This window comes from Spinacia oleracea, chromosome 6 (assembly GCF_020520425.1).
Source record: "Spinacia oleracea cultivar Varoflay chromosome 6, BTI_SOV_V1, whole genome shotgun sequence".
Taxonomy (NCBI): domain Eukaryota; kingdom Viridiplantae; phylum Streptophyta; class Magnoliopsida; order Caryophyllales; family Amaranthaceae; genus Spinacia; species Spinacia oleracea.
In genome coordinates this window covers 145,266,925-145,282,836 of record NC_079492.1, presented here as the reverse complement: position 1 = coordinate 145,282,836, position 15,912 = coordinate 145,266,925, and the positions used below count along the sequence as shown (strand labels likewise).

The 15,912-nt window shown below is 39.1% G+C and overlaps 2 protein-coding genes across 2 annotated transcripts; both read left to right on the top strand.

The window, feature by feature from the left end:
• The first annotated feature begins 950 nt into the window (after window positions 1-950).
• Window positions 951-5,168, top strand: LOC110796253 (rab GTPase-activating protein 22). The gene is made up of 5 exons (XM_022001304.2): window positions 951-1,645; window positions 2,441-2,576; window positions 2,662-2,711; window positions 3,469-3,522; window positions 3,623-5,168. The coding sequence occupies exons 1-5, from the start codon at window positions 1,470-1,472 to the stop codon at window positions 4,854-4,856; spliced, it is 1,650 nt and encodes a 549-aa protein (XP_021856996.2). The 5' UTR covers window positions 951-1,469; the 3' UTR covers window positions 4,857-5,168.
• Window positions 5,169-6,611: 1,443 nt separating this feature from the next.
• On the top strand, window positions 6,612-15,850 carry LOC110795242 (protein HLB1). The gene is made up of 14 exons (XM_056830889.1): window positions 6,612-7,092; window positions 9,082-9,192; window positions 9,373-9,442; window positions 9,809-9,922; window positions 10,228-10,311; window positions 11,580-11,630; window positions 11,731-11,760; window positions 11,895-11,957; window positions 12,083-12,148; window positions 12,305-12,433; window positions 12,811-12,846; window positions 13,447-13,566; window positions 14,976-15,161; window positions 15,478-15,850. Exons 1-14 carry the CDS (start codon window positions 6,764-6,766, stop codon window positions 15,586-15,588), a joined length of 1,500 nt encoding a protein of 499 aa, XP_056686867.1. The 5' UTR covers window positions 6,612-6,763; the 3' UTR covers window positions 15,589-15,850.
• The last annotated feature ends 62 nt before the right edge of the window (window positions 15,851-15,912 follow it).

The following is a 15,912-nucleotide window of genomic DNA, read 5'->3' as shown; positions in this document are numbered from 1 at the left end:
CAAAATCTAGTTTAAATTAATTCCAAATTAGGCAACAATTGTATAATTTAACATATTAAACACCATTTTCAAGAACATGCAAGCATCAATTCAAATTAAATATTGAAAAGTAAAAACGGACGAAACCCTAATTCCAACTTCAATTGATAAATTATGCGAAATCAGCCCACGATTGTTTAAATTAACATATAAAACACCATTTTCAAGAACATGCATGCACCAATTTTGGGAAAAAGTTACTTAACAAAAAAGCCCTAATTTATCATGGCTCAACTGCAAACATTTATTGAAAAAACCGACAAATTGAATGAAAATACCTTCGTCCCATCTGGAAATTCTTGTTCTCTTGGGGGTGCGACATTCCCACTTATCAGCAGTCCTCTTTCCTGATACGCAAGAACCCATTTTTGCAGAAAAACTCAGAGCAATAACTTCAACTTCTCTTAAGTGTTTAAGTGAGTAAATGGGAAAAAGACAACTGAGAATGAAAATGGGGGGGGGGGGGACCATATAAATAGGAAGTGAAAAGGGGGGAAATAGGGTTGGGAACAGTAAAAAATTACCGCCAAAACATTATTAGGAAGGAACCAGAAAAAACGAGAGAAGTTGGAAGGTTTCCACGTGTACACATTGAAAAAGTAAGTTGAAACCTCTAAGTAATTGGAAAAGGCTTATTTTCATCAAAATCATCTGTTTTCAATCATTAATCTACGTGTATATTAATTCTCCTTTTATTTTAATAATTTTTAATATTATTATATTCATTTTAACGGCCGTTAGTGACGGAAAACAAAAAGCAGCGTTTTCCATCCATTTTGAGGGACCTAAATGCTCCTTTTGAAACTTGAGGGACCTAACTGCTCCTTTTGGCAAAGTTTAGGGACCTTCAATACAGTTTACTCCGTAAGTGTAAGAGCGTAAGAGTAGGGGAGGAGAGAGAAAAGAGCACCTAAGGGTCCAACCTTCCAACTGATATAAAAGAGAAAAAGCGAAGAAAGAGAGAGAAAGTGAGTAAAGGGTAGTTGAGGTACTTTGAAAGGAAGAAGGGGTGGAAACTGGAAGGAGTTGGGTTTTTCAGTTGGTGATGGTGGTGATTCAATTCCACCATGCGAATAACAAGAGATTCACTCAATTAACCTTATCTATCTCACATGCTCCTACTGATTCTTCCTTCGTTCAACCTATCACCTTTTCCGGCGGCGGTGGCTGCAGCGACAACGGTAACGGCAACGGCAGCGCAAGAGTTTCAGTTACCTCACATGTCGGGCTAGCTTCTTTCTGTGACGGCCACGGCTTGCACCGCCGTGGCCGCCACCATTTTCTTCCCTAGCTGAAGATACCAATCATTTACTCAAATCAATCAATCAATCAAAGAGTTTAGACTTCAAGTTGATCAGTATTCGAAGTTAAATCCGTCAAATCAGAGGCGAAATTATACAAATAGGAGTTAAATTAGCAGTAACTAAGATATGATGACAGAACAAAAACACTTGTTAAGATCTCTCCGGCGAAGTCGCACTTCAACGCCGTCGTCATCGTCGTCGTCTTCGCCGTCCCCTTCATCTTCGTCTTCTTCGTGGATTCACTTGAGATCGGTGCTTTTTGTAGTTACGAATTCATCTTCTTCCCCAGTTTCCAGTGATCGGTGAGTTCCCTTTTCCTAATTCTTACTAATTTAAGATCGAGATCTGGAACAATTTCCTACTTAATTAGTTTACTTTTGCAGTTTAATTACTTTACTCCAATTTGTTTTATTTAATTAGTTTCATGTTGACCACATAATTCCAGAAATGAGCTAAGTCCTATGTTCATTTTATTTGTTCCAAATTTTATTGCATAGTATTCTTTCAATATGCTCAATTGCTCATGAGTTGATGTAATTAACCTAGTACAATCAGTTTGGTGTTGTGAAGATTTAATCTTTGCGTTGTTGACGCGTTCAGTGGATTAGAAATTATACACAAGACTCATTCAAAGATCTTGGAACCATCACTCTTATAAATTCAAGTCTTGTTTGACAACCACACTTCACCAACAGCATCATCCTATTTCATTAGCTCTTAGTTTTTCCTATATAAGACCTGTACTTTAATGGCTTCGACTGTGCCATTATGTCAACATCACCTCATTAGTTTAGCACTGTAGTCCTACTATGGGTGTGGGATTGAATGCATCTTTCCTGGATAAACCAACACTTCCTCTTTACTTCAGTATTGCTTGTTAGACTCAAATGAGTATATTAACTATAGCCATATGTGTATCGGAAATCGTTTTTGAATCTGCTTTGCTCGTTTTGGATGTGGATGAATTTCGTTGCAAATTTTCTTATTCTAGGGTTAGATATGATGATACTCAAGTGATTGTTTCCTTTTGTAATGTGTGAGTTTTGGAGCTAGATTTGTTACTTATGTTGATTATTTTTTGTGTTTTACCTCCGCAGTATAAGTCTTAAATCTCCTTGGTCTAGGCGGAGAAGGAAACGCGCCCTTTTATCCAAGCAATGGAAATGTCTATTTGAAGCCGATGGTAGACTGTCCTGTGGTGGAGTAAAGCTTTTGAAGAAAGTGAGAAGCGGAGTAAGTTGCTTGCCGAGTCAGCTGTTGTATTTGTGCACTGCACTTTGTTTTGTCGAAATTCTTATTCTTCGTATCGTTGTTGCAGGGAGTTGATCCCAATATCAGAGCAGAGGTTTGGCCATTTCTTCTTGGAGTGTAAGTATAGAAAGACAAGTAGTCAATTGTTTAGTCTTCACTTTTTGTATTACCTCAGGGCTGCTTCTTTTTACCTGATTTGATTTGATATCTAATTAGAAATTAGTTAATTACTATTTGAGAGTTATGTCCCCACAAGGCAAAAAAAGCTGTATCAATGTCTATGTTAATGATGTCTCCACCAACAAGCACTTTACTGTCTCTATAAGCAACACTTACCACTGTGCTTCTCATGATTATTTCAATTAATTCCTGCATGTATATATTGCCATGTTCATTCTTATTGTCCCCTGACATCTGAGTTTGGTGGTTAAAGTCTCTACTTTTGACCAATAAGGCATTAACTAGTCAAATATGCATCGAGTTCTGATCTGAAATGACATTGCTAGGTTGAGAAAAATGTTATCTCAAGATTTTTACTCACTATTCTGAATGATATACCGAGAGGGTAATAATTAAAAGCTTAAAATTGACAAGATTTATTATGGCCTAGTATTTTGAAACCAACGAAATGATGTGTAACTCTAGCCTCTATGTTGTTGTTAGGACTTGAATCTGCGGTAATAGTGGTCCTTCATGTCTTTTGCTTTTCAAGTGGTGCTCAAGGACACGATTTAGCTTTAGTTTCAACGTGGTTGTAGAACATTTGGTGTTTTGCTGTGTGTTCTAAACTTGTCGCCTTGCCGACTTTTAATTGTGGATGCTGGATATAGCTTTTGAAGTTTTGTTATATTGAAATGCTTTTTTCTTGGAGCAGTTATAACCTGAACAGCACAAAGGAGGAAAGAGACTCTGCTAGGAAAAAGAAAAGGTACTTCAGCTTCTCTTGTGTTTATGATATCCTCCATTCCTCCTTTCCCCTTTCATAATGTTCATGAACTTATTGTTTAATGTTTGGTTTCTTTGATCAGGAAAGAATATGAAAACTTGCGCAAGCAATGTCGCCAAATACTAAGACGCAGTGTTGCAAGCTTCAAGGGGAACGAGACTGCTGAAAATAGCAATGGTGGTAGTGGTGGGTTTTTCAGTCAAGTTTCGAACACCCCTGAATCAGATAACATAAGCAGTGCAAGAACTTCAAATGACGGGGATAACCCATCAGACTCTGATGGACCTATCTGGGACCCCGAGATTTTACCTTCTGTCAATTCTTTTGATGAAGGCATAAAGATTGAGTTGACTTGCATAGAAGGTTCCGGTGCCAGTTCGGAATCTTCTGATTCCGAGTCATCCGAAGGTGACAATGTACCTTTTCTTAGCGCTGAAGAGTACGAAGGAAATGTTCTGAATGAGAACAACACAATTTCTTCTCCTTCAAAAGCTGAGGGCGGACTGAACTTATATTCATCCGAGGATTTCGCCACGTGGCAGAGGATTATCCGCGTCGATGCTCTTCGTGCAAATCCCGAATGGATAATATACAGCCCTACCCAGGCTGCAGTCTCCGAAGCCAAGGCTAGGCAGCAAGCAGAGAAAGTCGGGTTGAAGGAATTTGATCACTTAGAACCATGCATGATATACCACGCTACTCGTCTCGTATCTATCCTTGAAGCTTACGCACTTTACGACCCCGAAACCGGCTACTGCCAAGGTATGAGCGATCTTCTCTCTCCAATCATATCGGTCATAGAGGAAGACCACGAAGCATTCTGGTGCTTTGTTGGGTTCATGAAAAAAGCAAGGCACAACTTCCGGCTCGATGAAATTGGGATTAGAAGACAACTGGGTCTTATCTCAAAGATCATAAAGTGCAAAGACTCCCATCTTTATAGACATTTAGAGAAGCTTCAAGCAGAAGATTGCTTCTTCTTGTACAGAATGGTAGTGGTCCTTTTTCGAAGGGAGTTAACTTTCGAGCAAACACTTTGTTTATGGGAAGTTATGTGGGCTGATCAGACCGCGATTAGGGCCGGGATTAGCAAGTCAGCGTGGGGGAAAATGCGGCTCAGAGCTCCTCCGAGTGACGACCTTCTTCTCTACGCTGTTGCAGCATGCGTGTTGCAGAGAAGAAAGCTCATACTAGAGAAATACAACAGCATGGATGAAATAATAAGAGAATGTAATAACATGGCTGGGAATTTGGATGTATGGAAGCTTTTGGATGATGCTCATGACTTGGTGGTTACTTTGCATGACAAAATTTAACAACACCAACACCCTAATTTTGGAGTTGGGGACACTGTTTTTCTTTTTTTTTTCCCTTTTTTTTTTTTACATGATTTGTTTGTTGTATTTTGGTTAAGGGATCTCCTCTTAACCAATATGGGATTATGTATGTATCCATTAGATGATGCTTTGAAAAGAAAAGCACTTCATAATTGATACACCACTGTTGTATGGTCCTTAACTATGGAATGTGTCTGTGTACTACTGCCCGCGCTCATAACTAAATTGAAGCGATGGAGGCGGAATTCCAAGATCAGTGAAACTGGTAAGATTTGTAGTCTTTGTTCATCATACCCTGGTCCATTGATTTGAGTCAAAGATCTTGAATTCTCAAGTTTCTAATTGTCAAAGTACTTTCAAAATCTGAGTCAGAAATTCCATATAACAAGACTGAGAGTTTGTGTATGATAAGTCTTAGGGTCAAATCCTCCTTGTTGATGCTTCATGGTATGATATACTTTTTTTGGACGGTTTAATCCGTTGTCGGTATGTACGTAACAAGTAACAAGGTGCAACCAATGTTATTTTTTGGTCTATGCGTTAACTCGACTTAGGTTAACGGGCTACTATGATTTTTATAACTACTCTCCTTCACTTAAAAGTTAAAACTCGTTAGTCTATGAAAGCATAAACTATTCAATGAAGCCTTTTTCTCTCTTAAATCAATAATCATTGTTTCTAATGGTTAGATATACAAAGAGTAAATCTAATGCAGGCCATGTAAGTCATATCGTACAATTTCATGGGAAAAGAAGAAGCACAACACCTCTGCCCAAGCTTGCGGGAGTAGTTCCTTGTTCCGTCGGACGAGGAACACTCCAACACCTCATCATGTTATTTCGGACGAGTCAGACTTAACGGTTGAACATGAGCTTGACTCATAACACAAAAACGGATTTTAGTAAAACTGTTGGAATACAACATCTATAACTTTTAATCGGCTAATTATTTCGAGCTGAAATTGACTCTGAATGATGGACTAAGGTTAGACCTACAGATTGATAAATCCTATAGGCTCGCACAAGCGCGTGTGCGCAAGCACTCCCCCGCAACCCCACTTACCTTGCCACCACACATAAACTCGCGGCCACCCTTATGCCTCTGAATTACTTGGCCCTTCAACCCATATCCACACTACTTGAAATACCAACAACCAACCACACCAATTAGTCAAGTACGGTACAAATAAGGTATTGAATTAGTGGTTAAGACTAAAGGCCTATGTACGATAAGTCACATGTTCGAATTCTCACACTCATTTGTAATTTGTATCGCACTTGTATATAGCTCATGCGCACCAAAAACACTGCAAACTTAAGAGACTCCATACAAGCGTATAACACTCAAATAAGATTCAAAAACATATTTTACTCTTGCAGCCTGCAGGTGCAATGTTTGAAATCTCAGGGATTGTTTGGTGGATTGTGGGAAATAGAACTTCATATGAAGAAAGTTTTCCCATGTATAAACATTTCCTAAGAACTGTGTGATATTGTTTGGTTAAACATGAGAAGTTCCACTTATCTTGGAAAATCTAGGTAAACAACTTCATCCATTATGGTAGAGAGTGGAACTTCTTAGCAAGTGTGACTTTCATGTTTTTGTCAATCAAATAATACTACAATCTTCCACTTCATTAGAAGTCATATTTCCATGTTTTTTCATGTCAACCAAACATCGAAAATTAAGAATTGTAAATTTGTAATGTTAGTTTTGTGACTGTAAAGTAAAAGCCAAAAACAACAGTCTACTCAAAGACAGATCTCGCTCCCTTTCCTTCAATTTGTCACACAACCAAACACACACATTTCAAAATTCACACCTTCTCTTCTTCTCCATCTCTCTCTCATTCATCTGTGAATTCATCAAATCTTGGAAATTCAACAATGGCGGTACCCTCGGAAGAATCCTCCCAACATCAAACCACGGCATTAGAACCGGCAACAGATCCGCAAGAAAATGGCGGCATTGAGCAATCAAACGACGCCGTTGAAGCCATTCTTGAGTCCGTTGCTTCTGACAAGGATCCGAAGCACGAGGTACCCGAACCAGAGTCCCTACCTTCCGGATCAAACGAAGAATCAACGGGTCAACCCGAATTGAAGAAGGACGAAGGTAGCAAAACCTTCACGATGAGAGAATTGTTGAATGGATTGAAGGGAGATCAAAGTCAATCCGGAAATTCTACTCCCGTTGCACCCGTGACTCCGCTTAGGTTTTTTTCCCTCTCTCTATTCCTGCGAAAATTTCAATATGATTCTTGTCTAATTTCGTATTTCCTGATGCAATTAGTGGAGTTTTAGTTGATTTGCTGGAAATTTTGGGTCTTGGTCCTACATGTGAAAATTTACTGTTCAACAATCAATCAATCAATTTGTATGTTCGAACGGAGCTTATTAATGTTTCCTTTGTGATATATGCATTGTTGATCAGCTGTAGAACTGCAAATAAATCGTTTTTCGGTTCCGAAATAGTGGACATCATTGAACTTCAGTGGTGGAACCTTGTTGAATTTTACCATTGTAGTTGATCAATATCTTCCAGGGAAGGTTATGAAACTATTTCACTGTGTAGGCATCTGCTTAGATGAATAGTGAGAGTGCTTTGTATGACGAGCCGATTTAGCTTTCGAGGAATTAACAGTTTGTTTGGATAAGATTTTAGGAAGGAAGGGGAATTAAAGGGAAGGATGGGAGGGGGAAGTGAAGGGAGGGAAGAGAAGAAGAAATCAATCCCCTTGTTTGTGTAAGAGAGAAAATGTGGGAAAGGAGAGGAAGGAAACTTTGCTCATTTTATGTAAGGAAGAAGCATGAGTAGATCAATTTAATTCCATGGTTTCAAACTATAATTTCGAATTTTATGATGCAGAGAGTGGATTTTAATTCATTTTCTGGATAAATAGGGCATTAGTCTTCATTTTGGATTCTGAAGTTTGGAAATTTAGGGGGTGTTTGGGTTGCAAAGGATAAAGGTGATGAGATAAAGAAAGAGATAGGAAGAGAATGGAAAACAAAGCCCTTTCTTATACCAATTTGTTTGTTTTACCAAAAAAAGAAGAAAATAACCCCATAGCCACCATCCTTCCCTTCTAGTGGTTCAAGTGCTTTTGGATTGGGTGGGGTTGTTTCTGAAGTAGGTAGGGTGGTGTTTGGGGAGGTTAGGGTTTGTTCTTTGGGTGGTTGGGGTGATTTTTGAGGGGAGGTGGGTGGTTTTGAATGGTGGGTGGATGGTTTTGTGCTAAATAGGAAAGTTTTTTGGTGGTGGGAGGCTAGTTTCATAGTGATAGGTGGATGTTTGGTGGAGGTTCTAGAGGTAACTGGGTGGTGGTTGGGTGGGCTCGCTGGTAGTTGGAGTGGTGCAAGCCGGCCAGTAGTTGCCGATGGTGTTGTCCAATGAGGTGGTCAAAATGGTAATTAAGGTTAGTTTGGTGTTGTTGTAGACTTGTAGGTAGAGTCGTAGAGGAAGTGTTCTGTTAACAAGTAGTAGCCTGGAAATGGGAGTTTTTGAGGGGAGTAATGGGGGTAGATGATTTTTAATCATCTATAACAGAATGCACTTTTCTTTTTTCTTCTCCAATCCTTGCGGTTGCTTGGTAAACTGCTTGATGCTAGGGGTGCCACCTTGCCAATGGAGAGAAAGAATTCCAGTGTGTCACAAACATTTGGGGTGGGAGAGGGAGGAGGGCTAATGAAGTGTTCTCCACCACTTGCCGGCTTGCCGCTTACATTGACGGAGGATTATTTTCACGTTTGATGTTCTTGTGCATGTTCCAAATAATTCTCTGCGCTTGGTTGTAAACTAGATAGGATTGTTGAAAAAACCCCTAAAAAGGTACATGCCACATGGTACGCTTTCCTAGTTAGTGATCAATACAAGAAAGTGGAAACATTAGAACCCCACTGAATCATAATCACATAAGTTTATAATCGGAAAGGCTTGTAGTTACTGGCTTGCTTCCCTTTTGTTACATTTCTGTCACCAAACACTGTTTTCAAACTCATCTGCTCATGCTTCTTCCCCTTCCTATTGCATGCTTTATGTTACATAAACAAACCCTTAAGGCCTTTCCATGACTTAGATTAATAGACATGATTGTGGCTGCATGCTCTTTTAAGGGTTTAGCTGCATTATCAGTTACTGAGATTCAGCATATCCAGAATTTTGAGTATCCGAGCTAAAAGTTGCCAAAATTTGTTATTGTCAGTGAAGATATTTCTTTCCAGAACCATGCCGCTATGGATCTTATCAATAGTGTAACGGGTGTGGATGAGGAAGGTCGATCTCGCCAAAAGATTCTTACTTATGCTGCCAGGAGGTATGCTCTTTTTGTGAACTACTCAGAGGCTTTATTGTAACCAAGTTTGATTCTATCTCTATTTTGTATCATGCAATAACACTTTCTTGGGGATAGGTTTAGCGATGGTTCGAATCTGATCCCATCTTTATAACTTTTGCTATTGAGTGGTGTAGTAACCTTCTTCTGCCCACAATATAGGTATGCTAGTGCGATAGAGAAAAATTCAGGAGATTATGATGCCCTCTACAACTGGGCTTTGGTACTTCAGGTTCTAATCTGATCTGAATCACCTTGTCTTCTCTTTTTCCAATTACAGCAATTCTTCATTGCTTTCTTTTTTAGCATTCCAATACGTGGTAGCCAAGAACTATGTATTTCAATTGTTTCCCGGCAGGGGGGGGGGGGGGGGTGTATACACAACACAGTATCAAGTGGTCTTTATATTTTATTTCCCCCTTACTTCTGTGGATTTTCAGTATTGTATTGATAAATAGTTTTCAAAATACCTGATTGGTGAGGGGTCAAGGGCTGTGGTACTGAATTTCGATTCTGCAAGAATATGTGCTTTTAGGTCAAGAATGGATGCAATTAGATCTGCGTAATTTTCTGACTAGCCATGTGCATTTGTGTTCAGGAAAGTGCTGATAATGTTGATCCCGATTCTGCCTCCCCTTCTAAAGATGCGCTGCTCGAGGAGGCTTGCAAAAAGTATGAGGAAGCTACTCGTCTTTGTCCCACCCTTCATGATGTATGTATTCTCTATTTAGTGATATTTAGTGGTTGATTATTAGGTCAATGGAGTTCTGATTCCGCAGTTCCGCCTTTTCTAACTTAATGTGGTTCGGGAGGGTAGTGGTGGTGTGGCAGGATTTGGCTTAAGCCTTCATGGATTTACCCCCTATCCTTCCCCCACCCTAATCTTGGATCTGATAGTGGGCTGTGCTATGCGGCTTTCCATACCGACCTTATAAGTAAAACTTTAAAATTCATGTCTGGGAACTCTTTGAGAGAAACATATTGGCTTGTCAGATAATTTGTTGACATATCTCACAGGCATACTATAATTGGGCCATTGCTATCTCTGATCGAGCAAGAATGCGTGGTCGTACAAAGGAAGCTGAAGACTTGTGGAAGCAGGTGCAAAAGCTTTCTTTCTTCATGATAAATTGCTTGGTCATGCATATGTCAATATCTGTTATGCAGTCTGCATCTGTCATTATTGCTAATACTATCCTTTGGGCATGTTGGTATAATCTTGATGTTCTGATGGCTAAATCAACACTTAGGCTTGTTCAGGTATTAGGCAATTAGCAAGTTCGTAGAATCCAGAATTTATGGTGTTGCTGCCTCTCTTATAACCGAGTTGGATAACATAAATGGTTTTTAGTGATGAATGATCGAATTATAGGACTCCTAAAAATGCTATGGGGTGCTCGACTCTTGGACGTATTTTAACGTGCGGGGAGCCGCCTCTTCAAACCGGACTTATCGCTATCATTAAATGATCCCTTGCATTGGGTTCCAAACCTCTTTGTGATCTCATCACTGCTAAGGAAATCTCCCTCAAGTTTTCCAAGAGCAGGGACCGGACGGAGTTTTGAGGGGTTGAGTGCCCGAGTCCCGCCGACAAAGTTTTACTATAATTATTCTCAAATTTGGAACCGGCATGCGGCGGACCTTCTCTCAAAACACTCCGGATCTCGATAGTTAGAAGACCTACTTGAGTTGAACCGTACCTCTGTAATTTGGAAGTCTTGCACTGGATGATTTTGCCAGTTTGGTTCAAGTTCTGTATCTGGGGACTAGTATAGCTGCTCTTCGAGACTTAGAATTTTGCAGCTTTTTAAATACGGGGTAAAATTTATTAGTATGGTAATCTGCATTCTGTAGGCTGTAGCAACACCCTTGTAATATTAGATAATTAAGTGGTTGTCTTGAATTATATTTTAAGTGGTTTTCCTGAAGGTCTTCGCAGTTCGCACTCTTGTTCCCTTCTATTACACTTCCAAATCCACTCTCTGCGGCTGTCTGCCTTTTCCCTTCTAGCCGATTATGAATTTGAAACAGTTGATTTGGTGGAAGAACCTGGACTGCTTATTTGAGGTCATTTTCATGTTATAATTCTTTACCTTCATTTTTTATGGTCTTGTTGTATTTTCATCCTATCATTTCCAGAAGCTGTATTGATCATAAATCTCTGAAGCAAAGTGGTGACCTTTTCTCTGAGTTGTTCATTTGACGTTCACTTATTGTTGGATGTACCAAGAACACAATTGATGCTATTTTCTTACAAATTATGGGTGTTTGGAAATATTAACTCATTATGAAATGATGAAAGTAGAATATTTAGGCTTTTGCTTTGTATTATTTAAGTAGACCTTATGACCTAATTATCTTCCTTTCAGGCCACAGATTACTACGGAAAAGCTGTGCAGTTGAATTGGAATAGTCCCCAGGTTTTTTTCTTTTTGTATTTGGCTATTTTATCTTTTTACTACAATTCTTTAGATTTCTGTTCATTTTTGTCATTGTAACAATCTCATTGTTCCTTTCCAGGCGCTTAACAACTGGGGACTTGCACTGCAGGTAATATTTCTCATCTATACAGTGAGAAATGCAGAAAGGAAAGGCTGAGAAGTGCATTTTTTTTACACTAGAAAGTTAGTGGCAATACAATGCTCTCAGACTTTGGCTTTACCATTCCCTGTTTTGTGATACAGGAACTCAGTGCGATAGTCCCTGCTAAGGAAAAGCATAACATTGTTAAGACGGCAATTAGTAAGGTGCAAACATATTACTTGATAAACTCAAGATAACTAAATGATTTTAGGTGTGGGTTACATACGAAATTATGAATATTATTTAATCTTCACTATTATTTGATTCTCTGTAATATACCTTGATGCAGTTCCGTGCAGCAATTCAGTTGCAGTTTGACTTTCATAGGGCTATTTACAACCTCGGAACTGTTTTGGTTAGTCCTCAATTATTCTTTTCTGTTTTAGCAATGCTTGTCCAGTGCTTTCTTCTTTCTTTTATTATTATCATCTGGATATTGTGTTGTATTGAAGGGTTACACGGTCACTGAGATCGGATGATAAGGTGAGTTATGTATATTTTGGTTTTGCAGTATGGCTTAGCCGAGGACTTGCTAAGAATCGGGGGATCAGTCAGCCATAATGATATTTCGCCCAATGACTTGTATAGTCAGTGCGCTGTCTATATTGCAGCTGCTCACGCATTGAAGCCAAATTACTCGGTAAGCTCTCTGCAATTCTGGTTTCTCATCTCCACCCTCCCTGCCTCTTCAGCGGTCCTCACGAAACATTGATGCGGGTAGGCTTGTATACACCTCAACCTTCCTAAATCTGCTTTGGTAGAATTCTTGGTGGGTGTTTTTTTGTCTCTTGAAATTGGACCTATTGGGTTCTTGCGCTTTGTATTTTTCATCCTGATACAACTTTCAAGCTCAGAATATTATTGGAGAAATGCAAGGAAAAATTATAACGCAAAATCATTATGCTAGGCCAATGTATTCCTATTGCAAACAGTTGCATCATATCTGTTTTCTCTGACGAGGTTTCTTGTTGAGTTGTAATTGTGACAGTTTTTTTGGTTTTGCTTTTAAACTTGTAGGTCTACCGCAGTGCACTGAGGCTAGTCCGTTCTATGGTAAGAGTGCTTTACATAAAATCAACAGAAAGTGTACATAGTTCTAGTTACATTTCAGCATTTTACGTGACTGTAAAAACCACATTCTACTTTCCATTTAGTTATCCTCAATGCTAGTTTGACCCTCTCCCCACCCCTCAATAGGTAATCCCTTTACGGCTTTACCCGAATCAAATTATCAAGTACTTTGTGTATGTTTAAGGACACTCCCAGAGCTTTGATCAACTTTCACCTTTCATGAATGTCAAGTGAAAACATATCAAGGAATATAGTAGAGACGTTCCTTAAAATTCTGTTTCCGAAGCTTGACCTTTTAGGGACATAAATTATGGTTCAATTGATATTTGTTTGATTTAGTTCTCTACTCTAGTTGCTTCTGGAGATAATCCAGTGTTTCAAGGAAGAGGGCGGGGAGGGGGGGAGGGGGGGGGGGGGGGGGGGGGGGGGGGGAAGAGGAAATGTTCTTGCAGACAAAACATGCACCTTTATGCATTTTCATATATAGTGGTTTGTGTTGCTCCCTGATGTTAACACAAGGCTTCTCCTTTTGCAGTGTGTTAAGTCATGATTTGTTCTAAATCTCTCTTATCTATTTTTCAGCTTCCTTTGCCCTATCTTAAAGTGGGATATCTGACGGCTCCACCTCCAGGAAATCCAATAGGCCCCCATAGTGATTGGAAGCGGACACAATTTGTCCTTAACCATGAGGGTCTTTATCAGGTAATTTCACTATCTCCTGGCTTGGGAAGGAAAGTGAATATTTAATCAGACACTCCAGGATGTTAGACAGGCAATATTTAATCAGACACTTCAGGTGTTGTGCTTTCCATGGCTCAGTTGCATTGCGTTTAGAGCATTGTTTAGCTAAATAATCCTATTTTTCTAAACATCTTTCCATGTGATATCTTTTCATATAGTAACAAATACATTTCTTTGATGAAAACTATATGGGAAGTTCTACATCCTGACCTCTTCGTTTGGGAAATTCTACATGGTGGAAACTAAAAAGTTTCATTTTCTTGGTAATGGCTTAATACACTAAGTGTCGTTATCAACTAAAGTTATGGCTAACCCACCACTAATTTACCATATTTCTGACCCTAAATATAATTACTAACCTACCCTCTAGTTAATACACCTCACTCCAAGTCTCCAACCACCACCCACCATCCAAACCAACCTAACCACCCCACGCCACCACCTGACCCCACCGACCAGTCCAACCCCATCGCGCTACCTGACCCCACCACCGCACCCACCACTCTACCACCCAATCTCACCACTTCTTCTCTCCATCTTCACCAACAAGGCAACAACCACACGCAGCCCACGTCTCCGCCGGCAAGCCAGTTTAGCTATCAACGAGCTATTCCCCAGCCAATCTGTTCAGCGAACCAGCCAACCAATTCAAATGCAAACTTGGCAACATCAAAAGAATCGAGATGTCTTTTTCTTCTTCTTCTCTTGGATCTGACAAAGCTGACTCGGAGAAATCGGCTTGGCCTCTCCAGCAACAGCTTCCCCAGTCCAACCTCGTTTATATTCAACAATTTAACTTCTATAAATAGATCGTTTTTGCAGAACAATAATTTTTTTGGGTCCCTTTAATTTATTTATTTTCCACCATGTAAAATTTTCCAAACCAGTAGACCACCATGTAGAATTTCCCAAATTATATTGATTGTTGTTTGTCTTTGTTTTCCAACGTCTTGCAGTGAAGTTAGCAATGCCTCTCTTTCTCCCTTTCTCTATCTTGACTTGAGAAACTTGCAAGGATACTGTATTGTACTCGTTTCATCCTTGGGGTTGATTTAGCATCTGAAAGTTACTTTTAGTTGGAATTTTCACCTATGGATACTTGCGATGGAGAGCTATCAAGTTCTTGTTATATGGTAGTTTCTTTAATTGGTTTTCTAAAATTTATGGGGACCTATCTATTGCTGTGTGTAACTAAGATAGATATCTCTTGAGATTTTCTCAATTATATGTGGAGACATGACATTCATCTTGACTCAGGCAGTTGGATAATGGTATAGATTATGGAGATATGTTGAGATATTTGACCATTGTGCAATCTGATGGATGGTTGAAAGTAATGTTTCTTACTGAACCACCCCTTTCTAATGCAGATTGTATCCGAACAAAAGACATCACGGCAGAGTCTTTCTAGCAAGCCAGTAGATGGGCCAAATATAAAAAATAGAGCCGTCAAAGTTGACATCCCTGACATTGTTTCAGTGTCAGCATCTGCTGATCTTACTTTACCACCTGGGGCTGGACTCTTCATTGACACAATACACGGACCTGTATACTTGGTTAGCAACTTCTTTTACCTTTTATATCTGCATTTTCCATACATCTCAATGATTCTTTTTCCTCAATGTCTTTTTATTTTTTTATTTTGACATAGGGTTAAATTTACTGAAATGAAAAAGTTTTACAAACTAAACAAAAAATTAAGGTCCTTATAGACCATTACATCTATTACGAAACAAACTAAATGCATAAGCTTAACATTCACAAGGGTAGCCGGCTCTTTCCATAGCGGTCCTTGATTGTTTCTCAATTTGTTATGACGATAACTGGAAATTTGGCCTTATAACGCTGCTGTTCTCTCACTGGACATCTTAGGTAGCTGACTCGTGGGAATCTTTGGATGGTTGGCTGGATGCAATTCGTTTAGTTTACACAATTTTTGCTCGAGGTAAGAGTGATGTTTTGGCTGGTGTAATCACTGGATGATTAGTCTTTGTTAAATGTATTAATTGTATTATCGGTACGCTTTCTTTTCCCTTTTAATTGGGTTGTGTAGCATAGAAATGTTTAATCACAGAAATCAATGTATATTATGAAGAATTTCCTGAGGAAATCAATTTTTTTTTACTTATGTAGCAATTGGTGCTAAATATATCGCCAAATAAATGTCTCTTTTGTAGCCTGTGGTGGCAGAATCCAGTTTTTATTTTTACTTTGAAGTTATAAAAGAAACAAGTTTTGATGCTCACTTTTTATGTTTTGGAATTCTGGCATATGTTTTTAGTTGTTTCTAGTTTTTTTTTTTTTTTT